Source organism: Salarias fasciatus, chromosome 22 (genome assembly GCF_902148845.1).
Source record: "Salarias fasciatus chromosome 22, fSalaFa1.1, whole genome shotgun sequence".
NCBI lineage: Eukaryota > Metazoa > Chordata > Actinopteri > Blenniiformes > Blenniidae > Salarias > Salarias fasciatus.
This window is the reverse complement of record NC_043765.1, coordinates 18,626,594-18,649,886: the sequence shown is the minus strand read 5'-3', so window position 1 is coordinate 18,649,886 and position 23,293 is coordinate 18,626,594. Positions and strand designations below refer to the sequence as shown.

Below are 23,293 nucleotides of genomic sequence, written 5' to 3'. Positions count from 1 at the left end.
TTAATTTATAAGACTTTTTTTTACTAATTTATTTCCATATCATGATAATAGAGCATTACAACAGAATAATGTGATGAGGATAAGTGATCGAAGAGTGTGTGTATCGATCGCCAGAGAGGGCGTTGGGTTCGTGCGTGTACTCTGAAGGACGCGCGTCTCCGTGCGTGCGTTCTGTGGCTTGACGCAGCCGTAAAAGGGAGAAGAGAGCAGCAGGCGCACCGGCAGCCCCTCTCTGCTGACTCAGTGCCTTTAAGCAGTCCCTTCGCCCCGCGGTACAGCATCCACACGCCGACGCAGCTCCTCCGGTCAACGCGCCCCGGCACCGCCGCTCCCACAGACACCATGGCCAAGACCGCGATCGGTGAGTGGCGCACTTTATGTTTTCCGTCTGATTTATGCGAGATTGGGAGGAAAAAAAAAAAAAAAGAAGGAAAGGAGGGAAAGGGAAAAAAAGCGGCTTTGCGGGTTTGATGGTGATGAAGAGTCGGTGGCGACACCCATGGCACAAAAGGATGCTGAGGGATGATGGGAGGGAGCGGCCAAACTCCGCTGCAAGTCACTGAGGGAATTTAAATTAAAAGAAACACAAGTTGAATCCAAGCAGAATTTTCCTCACTTTAATAATAATTCCACGGCTCCTATTTTTATTTGATCCCAGTCAGAGCTGGTGGATGAGGTTCAGGCTGAGCTCCAGCTCCCACCAGTGACGCATTTTTTATTCTTATTATGCGCAAAGCGAGCAAAAATGGTGAGAAAATGAACTGAATCTGCCACAGAAGAGGCAGTTTAGCCCCCCTCGCGCAGCGGCGTGGGGTCGATCCTGCCCGCATGCAGCAGCACCTGCCCCTCTCTCTCTGCCTGACTCACGGCCGTGCAGCATAATGCAGCGCAGGCGACCCCACCCAACATCCCCGGCCGGCCGGCCGGCCGGCGGCCCTCCGGGGGCGCAGACGCCTCGCCCTGACCGGTCCCCTCCACCCAACTGGGCCATCCGATCATGGAGCTGGAAAAGCCTCCCTGAGCAAATTTGGTGGGTTAGAGATGGAGACGTGAATGAAACAGAGGGAGAGAGGAGGAGGAAGAGGAGGAGGAGGAGGAGGAGGAGAGAGGAGCATCCTCATGGAGAATTGCTTTGCAGTCGAGGGAGGAATTTACGACTGGCGATGAAAATGTCTCCAGTCGTTCTGTGACCGTGGGCTGTTATGTTCAATAATTGTTGGTGCTTCGGTGTGGATTGAAGGAGGAGCGGTGCAGAGATTGCACAGCATGACAGGTCGGAGGCCTTGTGTTTGCGAGAGTGTGAATTTCCATCTTACATGTGTTTGACGCCTGACTTTACTTGCGAGCCTCCCCGAGAGTGCAGACACCTTGATGTTCTGCGAAAAATATTCCAGGAGGGGCAGCCGGTCGTGATACAGAGTGTGTGAGTGCACAAAAACAGTGTGATGTATGGTGGGGCCAGTCGGACGAGCAGTGTGTTTGTTTTCTGGTTGACAAAGCACTTGATGGATGGAGGGGCATGCAGAGGGACGGTGGCCAAGGGTCCCGGTGTCCATGGGACGTGGGGAACTCAGCCCTGCCTGTTATATTTATCCCCCTCACCTCCTCCTCCTCTTCCTCCTCCTCCTCCCCCTCCTTCTCCCCCTCCTCCTCTCTTTTCCTCCATGATTTGAGCTGAGGACAGGCAGAATGGGATGGGCACGGAGCAGACACTCCAGCAGAAACCCGCCATCATGCCAGTCAGCACTCCCCGGGTCGCCGAGTTCATCTCAGCCTTTTACAGAAACGCTGCCGCCGCCAAGATGACAAACTTAATTCCACTTGTTTGTGCTTTCAGGGATGAAACGGCAAATAGTGTTCTTCTATCATGTTCCCGATGTTGGAAAACCGAAGATAAACATTTCAAGTTTATAGATTTTCTGAGATGACACAGACAGCAGGACAGAGGGAATGCGCTCTGAGCCTCTCCAGCCCTTCTCCTGATCCTTATCGTGCACGTGTGTCACTTCCTAGGTGTGGTCGCTCAGTGCCCCGCAATCAATTCCTTTGTGTGCAGAGAACACAGAGCAACATGGTCGTCCATACCAAGCGAGTGGTCACCTCCAGATCCTGCCTCCTCCTCCTCCTCCTCCTCCTCCTCCTCCTCCTCCTCCTCCTCGCCCTCCTCGCCGCACCGCTATTGTTGGTGGTGTCGGTGGCGCGGCCCATCTGCATGAAGCGGCCCGGACCCGTAATTCATCCTGATTTATCACTGAGTCACATCGATCTGTGCGGCACACTCCCATTACTGGCTCCGACGAGCGTTTCTCTTAAACACAGGCTGGAAGGGAGCGTGACATCAATCCGGCGGCCGCGGCCTGATACCATGCATCAATGTGGGCATTGGTCTTCAACTTGTTCCACCTGACTGTACAACATTCTCTAGCAGGAATTTGACTGTAATCGGTTCTTATTTCTGTGCACTTCCAGAGCTGTCCTCTAAAGATGTTTGGATTAAATCAGAAATTTTGAGTGCGTAACTCTTTTTGCAGTTTTTTAGCAATTTGTTTGATTTTGTTCAAGAAAATCATCTAGTTTTCCAAATTACAGGGGTGTTTAGATCAACGTGTGGCCTTCGTCTTCCTTACAGTGATCTTGTGCAGACACAGGGTGCGGCTCTGTCTTGCTCGCAGCCCACCACCCCTCCATTAAATCACTGGGCCTGCTCCCGACCGTCCGGGCATCATAACATTTAGTTTAATAGCCAATTTCGCTCTTGTGATACCTTCATAATTTCCCGGTTATACGGTTGCGCTGTGTGCAGACTGTAAAGCGCCGGCATGTTCCGACCACGCCAGTCTAGCCCACGCTGCCGACGGCGCCCAGGAGGGCCGTAGGGCGCTCGCTCCGTGCACACGGTCACATTTCGTGGCTTGACTTTAATAGGCACTTTGTTGGAGCATCACTAACATACCTCTCATTTGTTCTTTTTTTTTATTTTTCATCCTGTGTGCTGTAAATGGGATAATTGCTAGGGGCTGGGTTGGGACGAAGGGAGCGAGAGATGAGGAGATGAACGCAGGAGAAGTGTGCGATGGAGGTGTGGCGGGAGGAAGATAGAGAGGAAGACGGGATGAGGAGAGGGAGATGGCATCAGCAACAGATGAGACGGAGGCTCGGGGAATGCAGAAGGCGCTGATGCCTGCGGGGGAGGACGAACCGTAGATATTGATGATCTGCAACTCTGAGGCTGATGGATTGGAAGAGGAAGTGCAGTGTGATGTCTGGCCGGGTGATCGGGGCTGCGGGAGGCTGCAGACGTGACTGCAGGCAAAGGGTGGAGCACTGCCATCCCTCTCTGACATTATTTTGTCTAATTTCAGACTGACTTATGAGCGCCTCGCGCCTGAAACTCATCGGAAAGCTTTGAGCAGATGCTGGTGTTTGGAGGCTCTCTGCTGCGGGGTGTCACTTCGGATCATTTGTCATTTTTATGTGTCTCTTCCACAGGGCATGGGTGTGTTATTACTGTGGTTACGGGAGGAAAAGGATCTTTTCTCTCATGAGAAATACAGTAGCACTTTAATACTTTCACACCAGAGAGCGCTTCATATATTTTAGATTATGGATATTGGGGAAATATGTGGCTTAGAGATGGAGAGCCATTCCAAGACACAATAAATGCTGATTTTCCACAATGAGAGATAAATTAGATTTCCTTTGACACACATAAAGCTCCTCTCATGATCCTTGAATGGATGCAAACCACAGTGGCTGTTTATGCTGCTTATTGATCAACGCAACCTGAAACTACTTGTCTTGATCAAGTGAAACAAGACGTGTTGACTCCAGACATCTGGAGAGCCGTATATTTGAAAAGGAAATGTCAAGCTGAAGCCCCAGAAGTTAAATTTCAATACGAACACCAGCCTGAAGCTTCTGTTGATCTCCTCTATAAGCACTTAACCCAAATTACCTGCTCCGCTGGATTGTGACTCCTCAGCTGTCAAGTGGGATTGTGTGTTTGACAAAATGGCTGCTGGGGTCTCGACACACACACACACACACACACACACACACACACACAGCAAAATAATGAGTCTGCGACAACCCTACAAATGTGACCTGCCCGCCCCTCCCACACCGCCGCTCATCAGCAGCGCTGGCGAGGTCTGCTAATTGCAAATGAAAGTGTTATCCACCTGAGCTGGCTGCTTGCATTAGGCAGTCCTGGGGGCGGTTAGGGGCAGTCGGGGGGTGGGGGTGGGGGGGGGGGGGGGGGCCTCCACTGGGAGCTGCCCTCCATGCTGCCCGCTAATCTCCCTCGCCTGTGAATTCTGCTCATATCAGAAAGTTGTTAACCCTCATCCATCACTCAGGCATTTCCTCCTTCTGTCTTTAAACCACTCCTCCTTTTCATCTCAAATAAATTGTACAGCCCCCCCCCCCTTTTTTTTTTCTTCTGCTCCACTTTTCATCTGTCTCTCCCTCAGTTTCTTATTCTCACCCCCCGCTGTGCTCCCCTCACCCTCTTCCACTTCCTCCTCAGGGAAAGGGTTAACAAGGCCATCAGAGAGTAGTGAGGGCTGCATCTGAGAGTTTATCATATTACTGAGGCGTCTGCCAGTCTGCAGGGCGGAGAGAGAGACACAGAGAGACAGAGAGAGAGGGAGAAGGAGGATTTGGATTAATCACACTGTTCACCATACCCCACCACGGAGAAGTGAGAAGCTCTTCCACATTAAAATCTCATTTCTGGCTTTGCTGCTGCAGCCCGTGTGGCGCACCGCAGCCCCGCAGCCCTCCCGCTCCCGCTGGCGGCTTGTGCCAAGCAGTGGCAGTTGGCATCGCGAATACGCACCACCAGGTAGTGCACCTCTGACAGGGCGGAGCGGCTCTCTGCAAACGCAGAATATTTCACATCCTGCAGTGTTTTTTTGCAGGTATTTTTGTCTCTTCCCCTGCAGGGACTGTTGCTCAGCTCGAGTCTCACATTACAAAGTAGCATGCCAAAAACACAGGGGGGAAAAACAAGGTTAGACAAAGTTAGTTGTTCTTTTTATTTATTTATTTCCCTGCCTTTGGATCACTTTGTCATATTGATCATGGGGCAGGTTGCCAGTTTGAATAATTTGTTGCCAACTTTGCCCAAATGTCAATAACACTGGAGTCATAAAAGAACCAAAGAATGGACAGTGTTGTTGCCGATAAAAACAGCAACTCATGCCACAAAACAGGAGCCTCACAAGATTATCATAAGATTTCAGCAGATTTCCAGCAAACTTTCCGCTTCCTCGAGTGACTGAAAGCGTCATGTTATTCTCTGGTGCCGATCGGGCGTCGGTCTGGCAGCGTTAATAAATAATAGAGGGAAATAAAATGCATAGCTAATGATGTGTGGAGAGTCCTGTGGGGATGGCAGCGTCTCGGCTGCAGGGGAAATTAGGCCAAGTAAAGACACATCCATCATGTTTTCCTCGCGGCTCGGTGAAAACAAAGGCCACAAAATAGCTACAAAGCCCCTGGCAGTTTCTCCCTTTGATGAGTTTTTTTTTTTTTTTCCAAAGGACTTGCTGAATAATTATTCTGCTAAAATCTTATTTTTTATTTTTTTTGCATGAAGAACCTCCTGTGGAGGTAAAAATTGGGTTAATGAAGCTTCATGTTTTTGTGTTACTGGGTTAATATTCAGCCGTTTTTGTTTTGTTTTGTAGCATCAGTAAGTTCACGTCAGAACAATCGTGCTTCCTTTTTCCTTCCACAGCTTACAAAGAGAAGATGAAGGAGATTTCAGTTCTCTCGCTCATCTGCTCATGTCTGTACCCCGAAACACGCAAGAACGTCATGGGCGACTTCGAAGGTGTGTATTGATGAGAGAGGATTTCCTTCTTTATCACACACAAACACACACACACACACACACACACACACACACACACACACACACACACACACACACTGAGGAGTCATTTAGGGAACTGAGGATTGGTTTTGTTTGCTTCGTACTTGTGCCTGCAGACTTGGACATCAAGCCCATCAACAAGCGCGCCTCAGGCCAGGCCTTCGAGGTCATCCTGAAGGCGGCGTCTCCCGTGTCTGAAGTGGCCCACTGCGTTACAACCCCCCCGAAGAGGGACATCTCCCTGGAGGACATCCAGAAGAAACTGGAGGCGGCCGAGGACCGAAGGAAGGTCAGGACGCTGCTGTGCTGCAGTGCCAGGATCCCTCAAAAACTGCGGAACGCTTCTGTAGTTAAATGTGAAAACACGCTCACGTGCTCCTCGCTTGTTCCCCCTCCTCTTCAGTCCCAGGAGGAGAAGGTGCTCCGATTCCTGGCCGAGAAGCGGGAGCACGAGCGGGACGTGCTGCTGAAGGCCATGGAGGAGAACAGCAACTTCAGCCGCATGGCCGAGGAGAAGCTCCAGATGAAGATGGAGCAGAACGAGGAGAACCGGATGGCCTACCTGTCCGCCATCATGGAGCGCCTGCAGGAGAAGGTGAAAGCCGACGATCGTTATTGACCGAATTCGGGGTCACGGGCGGGTCTTAGTCTGGACAGGTTACATGAAATATGAAATAAAATGCGTAACTGAAGTCGCTGCTGAACCTCAAACATGTTTTTTACGGGCCGTGGGAGGAATACCACGGCACCCCAGGGAGAACATGAATACTCCAAACAGAAAGGCCCACACGTCTCAAACCCGCAGTATCGTCATTACGAGGCGAGAGCGCCTCTAACCACGACTCCGCCGTGCAGCCCTGCAGACAAGTGAAACCAAGAGAAAACATCTCGTTTGAGTGCAAGTTGTGCAAGTTCTCTAAACATTTCGCCTCAGGAGAGCGAAAGCATCTCGAAATGGTCCTTTCTGCTGTGAGAGTAAGACCACTGAGAAGGAAGCAGTGACTCGGCAGGTTTTTATTTAGTTTATCCTTAAACAAAGGCAAAATGGATGATCTGACATTCTTCAGAGAAGCCAGGATAAACTGTAGTGAATGTCTGCGCTCCAACTTGGTTTCACTGTATTTTTATTGTGTTTTTGTTAACTGTTCCTGCAAAATAAATAAATTCTATGGGAAAGACATCAGGATCCCCATGACATGAAATTCAAGGTGCTTTACATGGAAAGAACATTAAAACAAAGAGATTCAGAAAGACACAAAAAAAAGGACGATAAATCAAGCAAAAGCTTTCTGAAAATAAAATTAATTAAACAAGTAAACTCTATTGTTTGTATGAAAGCTGGAGCACATCATAATGTAAACCTGCAGTAACTAATTATAAGCAATTTTCCTGTGAGAAATGAGATAAAAACAAATCAGAAATAAACTAATAAATATATGTATATGTGTTTTAAAATGTGCTGTTTTTGATTAGGCAACAGAGTCAAATTTAGAATCTGTGAAATAAAATTAACACCTTTTCTTTGAACGCCAACTCTAAAAGAAGCTGGTGTGAGTTTATTACAGAGGTGTGAGTTAACTGGAAAATTAAAAAAAAAAAAAAATCACTGGCATTTCTCCTCTAACATCAGTGTTTTTATTTATTCACTAACAACTTTGGGAAAAAGGAGATAATTTATGACGTGCCACTGTCTTTAATTCAGTGTCAGCCTGCATTCAGTCATGGATTACTGTGGCAACAAGGAGGGGAAGCAAGAAGATTTGTTCATTTTGTATTTCTTCAAGAAAGGAAAAAAAACCGAGAAACGTCCTTGACGTGTGTTTGTGTGTGTGTGTGTGTGTGTGTGTGTGTGTGTGTTTCAGGAGAAGCACGCTCAGGAGGTGCGCAGGAACAAGGAGTTGAGAGAAGAGGTGACAGCGTGAGAAGCCCAGCGACGAGCTCCGCCACGCCCTTCCCCTCCACCCCCATCTCCTCACACCCGCTACCACTCCCTGCCTTACCCCCCCCCACCTCTCCCCCCCCCCTCCTCCTCCTCCCTCCATCCACCCCCCATGTCACAGTGAAACTACCACAGCTTGAGACGCCACCCTGAGACAGCGGAAGTTTCGAACGGGGTGGAAAACGATTTGCAAAAATGATTGAAAAAAGGTTAAAAAAAAAAAAAAAAAAAGAACAAGCAAACAAGAGAAACATCAATGTCTTCAGTCCACTTTTTCCCAAAAGAGAATGTTTTTTGCTCTGTTTGAAAAGAAAAAGGAGAAAAAAAAAAGATCAAATTGACAAGTGACAGTGGTTTTTTGTAAATACTTCTTTTTTTGTTATATACAGTACGATACAAGCAGCAGAAGTATTGATTGCAGTGTGCCATTTTTATATCTAAGTTTCCTCTCCTTGCATATTAATGGATGTAATATTCTGTTCATTTTCATGTTTTTTTTTTTTGTTTTTGTTAGTTTTTTTTTTTAGTTCATATCAGCCTGATGATGTTTCATATCTTAGGTTTCTCTTGTGTGGTAACAGGCTTAGGTGTTTGTTGTGAGTTTGCCAGCTAGCTGATGTGATGCTGCGACCTCGTGCGTCCTCACAGGGCCCCCCCATCCCCGACCCCCCCCTCCTCCTCCAGTGGACACCTACTCATTTGACCCAGGCGAAATTGGATCAGTGTATGGCCAAAGTGATTTTCCATCCACTTGATGCCAATGTTCCAATTAGTGAAGGACTTGTGGGTGGATGGACAGGGTGGGGGGGGGGGGATCCTCCTGTGGGGGCCGCAGGCCGTCGTGGCCCATCCTCTCCTGTGAGGTTAGGTAGTGACTGTACCACAGGGGAACACGATAGCATTTATTGAGCTCATCTCCATCTTCTTCTTCATCTCTCCACGTATATATTTCCTGTAGGAAGCACTCACTCACACGCTCTCTCCACACGGGCAGTCGCAGCGCAGCGGTCAGGAGCGGCCTGCCTAAACTCCGTCCATCCCGAGAAAAAAAAAAAAAAAAAATGGCGGGCCTCCGAACTTTCCAGCCACATTTAGATCACGCGTTACTGTAGTATGCCACACAGCTAAAGGTTTTAAAGTTGCAACCTGCAAAATGCTGAAGTGCAAGAAAAAGAAAGAAAAGAAAAGAAAAGAACAACCTTTACTCGCTACTGTGAATCCTTCATGGGAGAAATTACCAATAAGCCCCAGCGTTCTCCACTCCGTAAAGGCTAGAGTAGTGCTCAACATTGTCTCCTGGAATCATTGCACTTCACTCCCAGACACTGTAACTGCCGCCGTACGGCCGGCGCAGGAAAGATTTTTAAGCCATAAACAGGTATCACTGCAACAATGGTTCATGGACACAGTATTTCCATCTGTAAACGGTGTATATGAGTGTGTTAAAGGCCCCCGGTCGTTTGCAGCCCAGGGTGATGAAGCCTGTTGGTCACGCACGCACAGTTGGCCCATAGATGTGTGTGAGTGTGTATGTGTGAGTGTGTGTCAAGTCAGAAAGGGCGGGCAGATCACCCAATGTTTGTGCCATGCGGTATTGATCCAGTTAAATATAAACCGACACTAAACGCAGCGTGAAACAACTGTCAGAAGTCCAACAGAGGACAGTGAATCGCCTACCTGCCTCTCTCTCTCTCTCTCTCTCTCTCTCTCTCTCTCTCTCTCTCTCTCTCTCTCTCTCTCTCTCTCTCTATCCTCCGTCCATTTGTGTGTTTCCCCCTCTCCACATATATCTTTGTGAGCAAGCAGTGGTTAATAAAGATTTGGGGTTCAGTGAATGAAACAGACCTGGAGAGTGGTTTCTTTTGCAGAGCGACGCCGGTCCTGTTGAAAAACAAACGGTGTCTCTAAACTAAACTGTTGTCAGATATTCACAGAGTATAGATGCACATGTTGTTGTGCACCATACTCAATCTGATCTCTATTGCTTTAGATTGTACATTCTCAGATAGTAAATTACAGTGTCAGGGGTTAAAATACACTTTGACACATTTATTAAATTACAAAGCTGTTGAATTATAGTTACAGGATGTTTACAATGATTATAATCATAAACTTCACAAAGTAACAAACAGATATCTGTTTATCTCTGATGTAAAAAAAAACAATTTCTTACTCTCTCTTTACAATAATACATGTAGTACTCTGTTATTTAAGATATTGACAACAATGAATGCCTACCAAACATTTGATGTTATTATCGCATATTAGTGAAGAATCATGTGCAAAACATCTGTTTTCTACTCTTTAGATCCACAACATTTAAAATAAATAAATATATATAAATCCGTAAAGTTTGTGACACAGTGGGAAGTGATCTGATTATAAGTAATGAATTTATTTCTATTTAATTTTTTGAGCAGAGTTTAGAATATGCCTTTAATTCACAAATCCATGCTGTGGAAAAGTAAACTTTTTGATTATTATTTGTTTTTTTTTTTAAACTATGCACAATATGACACTGTAAGTGACGTTAATAATATGAAGTTAATAAATAACCACCAAAGACACATTATATTCAGTCTCCCCAGCAATACCGCTCATGGCCAGTAGGGGGAGACAGATGACAGCTCTCTGGCAGCCTTCCTGACCTTGAGGCTGAAGTGACTGAAGCTCTCATCTCTACCTGACCCCACGCCCTGACCGGCAGGAGAGAATGGATATCAGGGAGATTACAAGAGGGATGTAAGCAGAGAAAGAGAGAGAGAAGAACTCCGGTCCAGCAGAAGAAGAAGAAGAAGGGAGCGCCGGTGTGTCGCTGCTGAGAACAGAAGGTGCAGCTGGTGCAGGCTGATGGCAAAAAGACAAAACTCGTTACTGCACACTTCCTCTGTCCCCCTCTCTCCTCTTTTCATCCCCTGCCCCAGTTCTTCTCCTGCTCCCTGCTCCATCCCTCCTTCCTCTCCTCCTTCCAGCCTTCCCTCCCTTCTCTAGTTCCCACGGAGTGCATGGGGCCAGGCGGGCTGCTATTGTCCAGGATATCCCCTCCTTGTTAATGGCTTCCTGTGCACAACACAGAGGGCCGCTGAGAGAAACAGGCAGCCCCATCTGATACCGCCGTGCACCGTGCACACGCACGCACGCATACACAAAACGACCGCAGGCAGCAGCAACGACAACAACAACAACAAGCAAACACTGTGCACACGCTCAAACACACTTGAACAAACAGGCCGACGAACCACGAGTGATTTATTAGAACTCTTTTTATTGCAGGGAAGTTGTCATTACCACCAGCAGCATCTTTGAAAAGCTGAGATTTGTCAGTGTTTGTTTGTGCTTTGTACAACCTTAAAACATACAGACTCGCAGTGGGATTTGCTGGAAACGATGCATTTGTATCTGCAAATGCAAGACTGAGTTTCAGGGCCTGGTGCTCCTGGGAGAACATACGCCAGAGCCAGAAGAACATGAGACAGAACCCAACCTAACATAATTTACATTAGACAAAAAGTGGGTTAAAACACAAGGAAGCATTGATCGTTGACGGCTGGATTTACTGAAGAGAGAGGAAAACACACGTTTCGGACACGGGCTGAAACAACGCAGCACCATATGGGGCATTACAAGTGTTTGATAAATTGTGGTGAAGTTTATTTCTAAGCAAGCTGGTAGCGAACTTCTGTTCCTAGTATTTCATCAACAAAACACCTGGTTTCAGTTATTCCACCCCATAAAATGCTGTAAAAAAAAAAAAAAAAAGAAAAAAAAAGAAGAAAAACAGGGCGACTCTCAACTCCCCCCATCCCATCACCCGCCCTGTATCCAGGGCACCAGCAGCTCAGGAAAACAAAGGGAGGGGGCACTTTCACCCAGGAACCTGACAGGCAGCGACTGCTTGACCATCTGGAAAAGCCATTCCTGATAGGCCCACTTCAGTGAGGGTAACTTCTAAAGGGGGCGGGCAGGGACAAAGATCAATCAACGCCGTAATTCACCGCCGAAGCTTTTTAGCCGAGGTCTCCCCCCCTCAGCACTTTTTCTATACAAAAAAAAAAAACATTATGGAGACAACAACATAAAAACTGTAGCTAGATAAATCCTCGTGGGATGCCGACATCTTTGAAAAAAAAAAAAAAATAGCACTTTCTTATTGGGAAAAAATAAAGGCTTGTCCTTGAGTCCAGCTCAGCTGGGAAAGGAGTCTCTGGGCAGAGTGCGTGTGAGTCAGAAGGCTCCTATCTCCATGCCCCAGGGTCTGTAGGGTTTGCCCACGCTGGGCGTCTGGGCCGGGGGGCTGAGCGCCGTGGAGGGGGAGATGATGGGGAAGGTGCCGAAGGCGAAGGGGAACGCCGACAGGGAGGAGAGCAGGGGAGGCGAGATCTTGGACGTGGACGAGGGGATCAGGGCGGGGTGCAGGACGGCGGCGGGGGCGGCGCCGGTGGAGGGGACCCGGACCGGGCCCTGGTCCGAGTGGGGGGTGGCGCTGCCGCTGCGCCTGCCGGGGACGTGAGTCTCTGCGGCCAAGGAGGACGACGAGGAGGAGGACGAGGAAGAGGAGGAGGAGGAGGAGGAGGAGGGGGATGAGGTGGACGAGAGGGGGGTCTGGGGGCTGCTGGTGGTGCTGCGGGGCAGGGGCGCCAGCGGGGCGCCCTGCTGGTGCTGGAGGAGCAGGGGGTGCGTCAGGTGGGCCGGGGGGGATCCGAAGGCAGAGCCCCAGGCCAGGTGGCTGAGGCCGGAGTGGGCCTCTCGCTGCGTGGCGTAGTTGTTGAGGTGGGAGACCAGGCGGATCCGCAGGGGGTCGGTGCTGTCCAGACCCTCGATGATGCTCAGGTAGCGGGCCGTCTCTGCCAGGCACTCCCGGAAACCCAACCCTCGGTAGTCCATGGCCAGGGCGTGAGCATCAAAGTACCCTGAGGAGAAGCAACAGTACATCAGATTAGACTTTTAAAGCACCTCAGGTTGGAAAGTTTCCTGCTTCTTGCAGTGTTTGTTTCTGATAAAGTAAAAATAATAAATGAAAATATTTACCTTTGCCTCCAGCAGCATGGAGCATCTTCAGATGGTCCACAGTCATTTGCAAAATCTCAGCTTTCTCCAGTTTGGCTGAACCCTTCAGAGTGAGAAGAAACAAATATGAGCCAACCAATAGAAGGTCTTTAAACAAATAAAGAGTCTCTGGCTGTAGTTAAAGAAAGTTTTTGTGGCTCTACCTGCTTCTCGTAGGCGCTGGGGACGAGCCTGCGGAGTTCACTCAGGCTGTTGTTGATCCTGTCCCGGCGCCGCTTCTCAATAATCTGAAGGGGAAAAAATGAAGCTATTAGGAGATTATCTTTAAAATATGGCACCAGGGCGCCTGAACAAATGCCAGGAAATTAAATTAATCCACAAAGAGATTTCTATACTCACTCCTCGACGTCTCTTCCTCGCCTGCACCTGAGTCGATGTGGTTGGAGACATGGAGCCGAGAGGAGAGCTCATGTTCCTTCAAAGAAATCCAGCAGCGAGCTTCAGTCAATATCCCGGAGATAAATTAAAAAAAATACTTGGGAAATCTTCCTAAATCTTAAAGTTAAGCCTTGATATGCAAGTTAGGGCAGGACCGGAGCGACTTTCTTACCCATTCTCATCCGCGCTCTCCTTCTCCACCTCGATAGTTTCATCCAGCTCGCTGTCCGAGGAGCTGAAGTCGTGGTTCCTCTTCATGGTTCTGTCTCCACAGTAGCCGCTCCTCTCCGCCAGTGGTTCAGTGGTTCCGTCTGCCAGACGCGCGTCTGTGTGTCCAGGTTCGCCCGGAGCGCCTCCGTTTGAAGCGCTCGGCTTTCCCACGGTGTCATTTCAACGGTGGCAGCCGCCAGAGGGGGCGGGGCCTGGGCCCCGAGCAGCCAATCACAGAGCGGCGCTGGGTTTGAGTGACAGCGCAGTTGGCCCAAGCGCATTTTGGTGCGCTTTGACAAAACCGAGAGGAGGAAAAAAGAAAGAGGTCTCACTCTGTGACTGTCTAGCTAGAGGAAAAATGTCAATGATTATAGGCGAAATAAAACAAGAACTTTTTTTTTTTTTGTCATTTTGCAATTCGCCTCTCAGGCACAGTTACTCCGTCAAGGAGATGCAACTTAATAAATTTTGCACGTTTGAGTGATTATATGTCTCCAATTAGCATGCATGTGTTCAATATTTGCTTCTCCAGGGAAATAAACTCAGAAATACAGTAATTTTGAGTAATGTCAGTTGATATCTGGTTGAAATGTGCTGAAAATGACCTGCAATTTCCTGTGAAATCAATATATTTTTTTCAAATTAGTTTGCAAGTCATAAAAAATGGGCCACGTGTGATTCAGAGACTTTTTATTTACAATGCAAAACCCTTAGAGTTGTGTTTAGCTGTTAAGAGATCAGTTCTTCATTACATTTGTATGTTAAAAAAATACTAATTTGTAATTTTTTTTGCACTTATGCAAGTTATTCATATATATCCAGGTACATTTAATTAAATGTTTTCTATTGACAAAAAAATTATATTTGAACACTACTTTCACGAGTTGCTACACAGTTTTTGAGTACAAATTTCCAATCAATTTCCCTCCTCTGGTTACTTGCCTGGTTTATTTCATGAAGTTTGATTTCATTCTGTTCATTTGAATGTGGTGTGTTGCTGCAGGAACATTTTTCTCAAAGCATTCTTACTTGTAATGTCTGGTCCAGTTGAAATAAACTCTGCAGCCTATCTGCACTCTGTTTTGCACCAAATAAGCACATGAAGACACTTGAATGGTGAGTTCCAAACACGCTGTCGCGCTTCAGCTGAAGTCTGAATGAATTCAGACCACAGATCAAACACATGACATGATCGGTGCTGGAACTGGACTTTACTTACAGTGTGTGTGTGACTGAGGGATCACTGAAGCTGTTCGGAGTCTTTCTCACATGCATTGTGCAATCGTATGTTCTCAGCTGACAGAATGACTTCAGCAACACTGGACGTGCATTTACTGCAGCGGACAGCAACGCTGCAGACGCTATGTGAGGTCCGATGCACGATAAATGTCAGAAATATGTGCAATATGGTGTCTGTTTAGATTCCTTGGCCTGATGTTTACAGCGAAAACATCAATGCAAAGAGAAAAAAAAAAATTCAAGTTTTTTCCTCCCAGGGTTGCTCTGCAACTTTTGTTTGCATCATATTGTCTTCCTGAGAGGAAATAATGTCTGGTTTGATGATTATTTAATTGAGGAGACTATGTAGCAACACATGCATGGAAGAACAAGAAAGAAATCAAACCCAAAACTCTCCTGCAATAAGACGAAATACTAATCACTACACCAGCATGCATCGTGCATCACTCAATCATTTAATACCATATGTATTATATTGATGACTTATTTGTAACGCTGTTGGTTGTTAATACAACAGAGTGTGACGAGATCAACATAGAATAAAATAGAATAGAATAGAATAGAATAGAATAGAATAGAATAGAATAGAATATTGACTGAACATGAACATGAACAAGAAAGTGTTCTGTTTCAGCAACATTGCGAAACCCCCACCACATTCCCAAAAGCAACAACTTTCATTAAAAAACAATTAATACAGAACACATTTCTTAAAATAGGCGTAAGTAAATTATAGTGCACATGTCACACATCATGTCAGTCGCACATGCATCCTAAACTCAGTTGTCATTATCTCTGGAGAAGGGATGGGATTTAATAAAAAGTAATTCTCTGAAGTCATTTCGATCAGTATATGTTGTTTTGTTTGATAACTAATTTAATTATCATTCACAGGTTTAATTTAAAAAGAATAGTCACATCAGTTTTTGTCAGGGAAAAGGATTAGTTGACACTTTAAAGTCTCAGAAAATCTAAAATAATCTCTCAGAATCCTAACTTTGTTGCTGAGTGATTGGCCTTCAGTGATGATCAAGCCTTTAAGAAAAAAAATCACAAAGTTCTGAGATTAAAGGCAAAAAGAGATAAAAATCTGACTCAAACATATTAAAGATGATATTTTTTTCTTTCCTTTATCTATTATTTCTGTTGACATTTTCTCCCTCCATCATTGTTCATACTGTGGTTGTTCTCTCAGGAAAGTTTGAGCTCTCTCTCTTTTTTTTTTTAATGACATCTGACATTGAGAGTGATTGATCTTCTCCACATCGAGGATCTTTGGACAAACTTTGACAGCGGTCCAATGGTCTCTCGGTCCGTGACTGCCCCCCTCCGCCCCCCTCCGCCGCCCCCCCCCCGTGTGTGTCCCGGTGGTGATGAGGAGTGGCTGGCCGGCTGTCAGCACGCGCTGGCCGTGGGAAAGTTCCCTAACCGGCGCTGATAACCAATCAGAGGCCGGCGGCCGTCTCCGGCGCTGGAATGAATGGAGCAATTGGTCGGGGCGACGGGCGGTCTGCGAGCGAGCGTGTGAACCTGTAATCCAATACTAACTCAGCCCGGGGAGGAGAGACGGGGAGCGCTGCCGCGACCAGAGGAAGCCGCCGAGTCTAATCTCGCCCCACAGAGAGACCGCGTGCGCGGCGAGGACCCGGCGGCCACTGCCAAGTCAGCCCAAGACAGACAAGGAGAAGAGTTCATAACGCAATCAAAGCAGTGCCCTTCATCACAATCATCATCATCATCATCATCATCAGGGTCATACTCCTCAGTTCATCCTGGACAAAGTCAATGATTTGAAGTATCTAAATTAATTGCCCTCAATTCGATGATTTTAATACACCATTTCTCATAAAATCTCCCTTTAATGCCATATTTTCCTTTCATTTTACTGAAGGCGCAGAGTTTGACCACGTTCACTCCACAGAATATATTCCTGTTTTGGTAAAATGGTTTTTACACATGATTGCACATGATAATGATCAGGTTGGTATTTCTTTTACTATAGCCCTCCTCACACAAATATACATCTGAAACCTAACTAAGTATTAACACAAGCTGCTATATTTTTAAAAAAAGTCAATGTAATGACAAACAATTTAAAAGGTAGCATCAAAATCCCTGCATAAAACCCTTGATGGAATTCTTTGTATATTTTCTCAGAATTCTCTGTTTTGATTAGTCGGATATTTTGTTATTTAAGGTAAAAAAAAAAAAAAAAAAAGAACATAACCAATATTTATTTTACTGAAATTAATAACTTTAGTATATTTTTTTCAAACCAGTGGAACAATATCAGTTTAACTTTGATTATACAGTGTCATTTATTTTAAGTAAATGCAATGTGAAATGAAGCAAAATAAGAGAAAAAAAAGCATATATATTTCAAAAATGCACTGTTTTCCAGCAGCTTATGACATTAGTAACAATGTGAGGAACCCGCCGTGTGAGCCTGTATGGAGGAAACATTAAACCTGGATTCATTAGACATCAGCACAGATCGCTCTGTTTAGAGAAGACAGCTTCTTCCTCTGAGCTGCTTTTAATCTTATGCTAATGAAGATGAAGAGAAAACACGACATTTTCTGTCATTACTGACCTTTACACACACACACACAGACACACACACACACACACGTAGAGAGGTATACGGCGATCTGTATCAGTGGGAGCCGAGGGCGACATGAGGCGTAATGGTCATCACAGAGAGGAGCCTGCCTTGTTTGGTTTATATGAATGAGAGGAAGCACTTAGGGCTGTTTTCATCTTATTGTTGTTGCACAAGGCTACAGACACAGATGCACTCCAGCGTTCACGGAGGTGACCACTGGTGCCCGAGCCTCATGCTTGTGTGTGTGTGTGTGTGTGTGTGTGTGTGTGTGTGTGTGTGTTGGGGGTGTGGGACTTGCTTTCACACACGTCCGAGTGCATGCAACCTGAGGCCTTTGTCACAATAAACACAGGTGTGCGTCCACATTAGTTTCTCGACTGTGTGTGTGTGTGTGTGTGTGTGTGTGTGTGTGTAACCCGGGGGGAGTGCGAGTGGGAGGAGGATGAGGTGGGGGGGGTGGGTGGTGGAGGGGGGTGGGGGAGCTCTCTTGTTGTATTTCAAGTTCACCCAGAGTTCCCACGCTGTTATTTTCTGCCCGGCTGTCTTTGTTCTACCGGTCTCATCACATGTTGTGATTAGTAGGGCCTTTCAGGGGCCGCCCTTTGAAGGTGAGGGCCCGCAACACCACATCATCAAATCCCCACCCTCCGCCGCCGACCGCCTCCCCCCCGCCTCTTGTCTCCCTCTGCGAATCAGGCCACCAAATCGAATCAAACTGGAGGCCAAAGCTCAGTTACGGTCCACCTCCACTGCTCCCTCCGTCTCGTATTAATATCTCCTTCTTCTTTCATGTCTAATTTCCTGTTTTCACATATTTTCCTCTGACTTCTACTCTTCAGTCATTACCTCACTCTGTTTTCTCTGTCTGCAGGGCTCGGCGTTAGCAGTGAGAATTCGTTTTAGCTCTCAGACACCAAATATTGATACACATGGTCTGGAGTCAGGTCAAATGGAAAAAACATTAAATTTGAGTTTCCTCCTGAATCATAAATACTGAAAAAGTGGATTAAATCCTAGTCTATTAATATTCTGTGAAAAGATTTTGAGTCTAGACTGCCTCAGGCCCACAGTTTTTTTTTTTGTTTTTTTTTTTTGCATTAAGTGTAATCACTTAAGTCATCAATATATTTACTGAACGGTCCACATGCCATCAGGTGTTCAGCGTCGAGTTGTTTAGGTATATGACTTCCTGCGAAGAGTTTACAGGGCTCGACACGCCTCCGGGGAGTGTAAATCAAGCTGGGCCGCGGCGTCGACAGACTGACGGTGATAAACGATGTTGATATCACGTTCAGGAACTCCCAGTTACGTCTCGGCAAAACAAAGTCACGCTAAATGTCAACTGCTAATGCTAAACCGTTCCCGATGTGCCCTGTGACTTGCAGATGGTGCAGCGTCTTCCTGCAGTTGTCCGTGCAGGATGGACAGCGACTGAAGCGATGGCGGACTCTACAGCGGAGTTCTTCTTTTCACGCTGCTATGCGACGACCTCTTTCGTTTGCATCATCCCTCATTTATAAAAACCAGAACTTTTCCCGAATGAAAAACCGCTTCAGAAGAAACAGAGAGGGTGTTCTTCATTTCCAGGATTATTGCTTTATTGCATGGCGTGTTATTTGTCTTCACTTGAATCCCTCCAAGAGCTGAAAGCCTCTGAAATGCTCCAAAAAAAATGTCCAGACCAAAAGCTGTAATTATGTTTTGTCAGAGTTTCTGTTTAATATTGTTCTTTTGTCAAGATAAATATGAGCGAACACGGTAAACATTGAGACTGGGAGTTTATGTCTGATAAATCCTATTGGTAAAGATGTTTTTCTTATCTGATTTGCACAATAGGTAATGTTCTTACAGAGCATAGAAAAGTGTAATTTTGCAATATTGAAACTATTTTCACACAGCATTGATCAAGGTTTGACTAAAAAGCTTGTCTTTCAAGCTTTATTTTTTTAATACATTTTAGGGGAATGTCTGAAGACACTGTTTTCAATAATATTTTATGATGGAAAATCTCCTAAAAGTCGGTCTGTGGGGTGAAAACGGACAAAAACGAGCATGAATGTCTTGGCAGCTTGAAGCTCTCCATGTCCAACTTGTGAAAATGTCAAAACACACGATTGGCTTCCATTGATTTATAAGGAGAAAACTCATACATGCAGGCCCAGGCCCCTGACCCTGGATTCAAACCAGGGACAACTCACTGGGAGGTGAGAGAACTAACCGCTGCACCCGAGAAACCTTTTCAGCTTTGACTCTGCAGCCACGAAGGAGAGGATAGCTTTTCTTTTTCCTGGGAACATTTTCTTTGGGTTGTTTCGTCTATGGCTGGAGACAAGACAAGAGCCGGGACGACTTTCAAAACGGAACGAAGCTGCTGTCCCACCAGTCACAAGTCTGGACACACCTTCTGGTGAAGGTGTCAATACAACTAGTTTTTTTTTTTAACCTTCAGCTCTTAAAGTAATGATGCTGATGGTCGTTCCTGATTGGCTCTCGTCTTATTATGAATTCTACCAGCTGTCAAAAGGGCTGTCAGCCGCGTACCAGCCTGACATCTGAACAACACAACCGACGGTCTCAAAGCCATTAAGAAAGCAGGAAACTCCATAAATGAACCCTGACAAGGCCCCGCTGGGAAGTGAAAACCATTCCAGGTGACGACGGCACTGAGTGAAGGCCGAGGGTTTGACACACTGTCCACTAAACAAAGGGTGCCGACTTTAAAGAATCTGAAATATAAAACACATTTAGGCTTATTTAACACTTTTTGCCATAAAAAAAATTCCTTTCGTGTTCATTTGTAGATGATGAACCTTCAGTGAAAATGTAGTCATGAAAGTAAAGGAAAAAACACTGATTGAGAAAATTTGTCCAAACCCCTGCGACAGCATGTGTTTTGTGGTCGAAGGGACAATTGTGTTGCCACAACTTCTTTAAAGTGGCTCTGGTTAATGATCGCTCTCTAATCTCTCCGGGAGAAGACTAAAACATATAATAACTCAGCCAGCAAAGTTTGCTGCATTTCAAAGGGAAAGTTTTCTGACGTTCATTCGGCTCCATGTGTTTCGCTTTATTTATTCTGACTCAGGAGAGATGGAATGCACAGTTAGCACACAACGAAACCCAGCATTTAGCTTTTTTAACAAAAAAAGTAAAAAAATGAGCCAGAGCTTCGATCTGGTTTGACTAGAATGAAAGACGAAAGAGGCATTCAAACGAAATAGTCAGAAAAGTAGAGCGGTGCTGCCGCTGCTCACATTAAAAGGTGTGACCCTGACTGAGTCATATCAGGCGGCGAGAGCCGCGGCGTCTGCAGGTTCGCCGCAGACAGATGTTCATCCGCTCGAAACAATGCGTCCGGCGGCTCTCCGGTGAAACCCTGCGGAGGGTGAGCCTTGTTATTGTTTATAAATAGAGCCGTGCGGAGCTCTGAGGAAGGCTAACTTTGTTTCCACTGACAGGGAGAGGAAGCGGCGGCTAATTCTGCTCCAGACGTGTGTGACACCCGACCATTGTCCCTCGGAGGGAGAGGGGGTGAGAGCCAGAGAGAGACATTGTTTATGAATGTGAGTGTCTTAGAGAGGGTGGGCTGTTTGTGAGGGTTGTGTATGTGTGACACCCGAGTATTGTCCTCCAGGAGGGTGGGGGGTCGGACCTGGTCTCATTGTTTGCCCCTGTCAGTCACTGTTTGATCCCCCGTGAGTTCTGTTGACTCGGTGCTCTCCGTCACCCCTCTTGACTCGCATTCTTCTCCGCCGTCCTTGCACGGAGAGCGTCACTCGCCGTGCACGTTGAGGAAGTGGAGGATGTGTCGGGGTCGACCCACTGACACTCATCTCTGTCTCGTCTTCCCATGGGAAGTGTCCGAGGGCCTCCCCCGTCTGTCTGTCCGTCATTCACACACACAGGCCTGAAAAGACAACTGCATCATTTTGAGAGGACTTTATTTCCTGTTCATTTAGCCCACAGTCCTCTGTGCCCAGTTTAAAACAAGCAGTCTAAAAGCAGGATTTTTGGATTGAGCATTGAGAGAAGTTGTTAGAATTTGCTGCATTAGTGAGTGTGGTTACATGGTGGTTTTAATTCTGAATAGGGTTATTCTGAATTAAGTAATTCAGAATTATATTCATGAGCGTCATGTTTACATGGGAAAAACGAAGAATTAAATCCTCTCTCACGCTGGGGTGTGCGAAGCGTTCTGATTGGACAGGGGGCGGCCGTGACGTACTGACGTCTCCCGGAAGTAAACTGCATTTTTCTCTTCTTTCTTTCTCCATTAACTTTAACACTGCAGCTTTGAAAATTGCGGCGTTGTCAAGCGCCCGTCGACCCGCTTGTTTCATTACATCTAATTTTTCTAAAACTGCCGTTAAATAAGTCGTCTCCACACGAGTCGAAACACGGACCGCGGGCCAGCATGCGCAGAACGACCGGAATAAAGTCGCGCCTAATTGGCATATGCTGCTTCCAAAGGAGAATAAACCCGTCTTTTCGAATATAAACGTAATTTTGAATAAAGTTTTCAGGCGTCTACATGGTCATTTTCGAGCAGAATTAGGCTTTATTCGGATTTAAAGAGGAATAAAAAAGTCCCATGTAAATGCACAGATTGACGACTATCAAGGCTGTATTTGACATTTAACAATCTAATGTACAACATATAACTTACTTTTATTTTATTTGATGTTAGTCTTTACATGTTTTTTTTTTCTGAATCTGCTGTTAGTGTGACTTTTTGTGTGAGACGCCTGGTAGAGAACCATCTGTCTCGTCTCTGCTGGACTGATTCGGCTGGAGTCTGGCTGTGAGGGCTCCGAGGCACCTGCAGCCGCGACTGATGAACATGTGTTTCAAGCATCATGTCTACTTTTCTTGCCTGCAGGAAACCCAGACAACCTTAACGCGCCCCCCTTCATCTGCGGCTCTCTGATCTTCATCTAATCCTCAGTCTGGTACATTTGATATCTAAATTCAACAGGTGGATGAGATGCAGGACTCGGGACTCGGCTGCCATTTGTTGCATCCTGTCAAGCCGAATCCAGAAGAACCTGCTGGTCACAATGGAGGCGGCCTGCCTTCAGTGCGGAGGTACGATGGGAAGCGGATCGAGCGACTGGATTCTGAGTGTGACTTATGTCTGGGGTTGGAGAAACTCCTGGTGGGTGGTCGGTGTGAGAGGACGGAGTGAGAAAAAGAGAGAAAGTCACGGAGAACAAAGGCAGTGATTTAACTTTCATCTCAGCTTGAGGTAATTATTCGCTTTGAGACTGACCCGGTCACACTTTCAAACTGGCCTTGTGCCCTTTGGCAAACAGTGATTTTTCCCTGTTTTGACGTCTTACATGATTCTGGAACGTATCGGACAGGAGTGGCAGCAGAGATTAGAGAGATGGGAACCTGCTGGCATGCGACAGGAGTCACGAGTGGCGTAAGAACTTCATGCTTCATGCCTGAGGACCGACTCCACGCCGGATCCTTTGATACGGCTGCGGCATGATCTCCCGGCCTGACAGGAAGGTATGCTAAAATGTGGGGCGAAAAACAACATTGGTTTCACGCATTTGTCAGGAGGTGCATGTGCACGAACGCACTCCTGCTGCCCGCAGACGTCTAATCGCTCATCTTTAAACACTAATTCGATAACGAGCCTGAACAGTCGAAACATGTTTTAACGTTTGACATTTGGCCTTCACGGGGAAAAGGAGGGGGGGGGGGGGCGACAAAAGCAGCCTCCTTTCAGCGTCTTGGGGGGAAACTGTAGCGACCCCCCCTCCCCCCTCGTCTTTCTCCACTACAGCAGCGAGGGGTTGCCGGTCCTTTGACCCTCGTAATGATGGAGGGTCAAGAGTCAGGTTGTGTGAAGGAACCGTCTGCGCCTGCAGAGCGCGTGAGGAGCGCCTGGGAACCAGAGCTCGCCGTGTGATCCTGTGAAATTGATCTCTCCGGCGGGGACCAGCGGTGTGTATTTATATTTATG

At 46.6% G+C, this 23,293-nt stretch overlaps 2 protein-coding genes across 2 annotated transcripts; one reads left to right on the top strand and one right to left on the bottom strand.

The window, feature by feature from the left end:
• Positions 1 to 213: 213 nt before the first annotated feature.
• On the top strand, positions 214 to 8,131 carry LOC115409223 (stathmin-2-like). The gene is made up of 5 exons (XM_030120288.1): positions 214 to 361; positions 5,744 to 5,839; positions 5,998 to 6,170; positions 6,285 to 6,476; positions 7,744 to 8,131. Exons 1-5 carry the CDS (start codon positions 343 to 345, stop codon positions 7,801 to 7,803), a joined length of 540 nt encoding a protein of 179 aa, XP_029976148.1. The 5' UTR covers positions 214 to 342; the 3' UTR covers positions 7,804 to 8,131.
• Positions 8,132 to 11,854: 3,723 nt separating this feature from the next.
• On the bottom strand, positions 11,855 to 13,608 carry hey1 (hes-related family bHLH transcription factor with YRPW motif 1). The gene is made up of 5 exons (XM_030120286.1): positions 13,438 to 13,608; positions 13,227 to 13,302; positions 13,031 to 13,114; positions 12,849 to 12,930; positions 11,855 to 12,730 (listed from the first exon to the last, which is right to left on the bottom strand). The coding sequence occupies exons 1-5, from the start codon at positions 13,521 to 13,523 to the stop codon at positions 12,045 to 12,047; spliced, it is 1,014 nt and encodes a 337-aa protein (XP_029976146.1). The 5' UTR covers positions 13,524 to 13,608; the 3' UTR covers positions 11,855 to 12,044.
• Between the last annotated feature and the right edge of the window lie 9,685 nt (positions 13,609 to 23,293).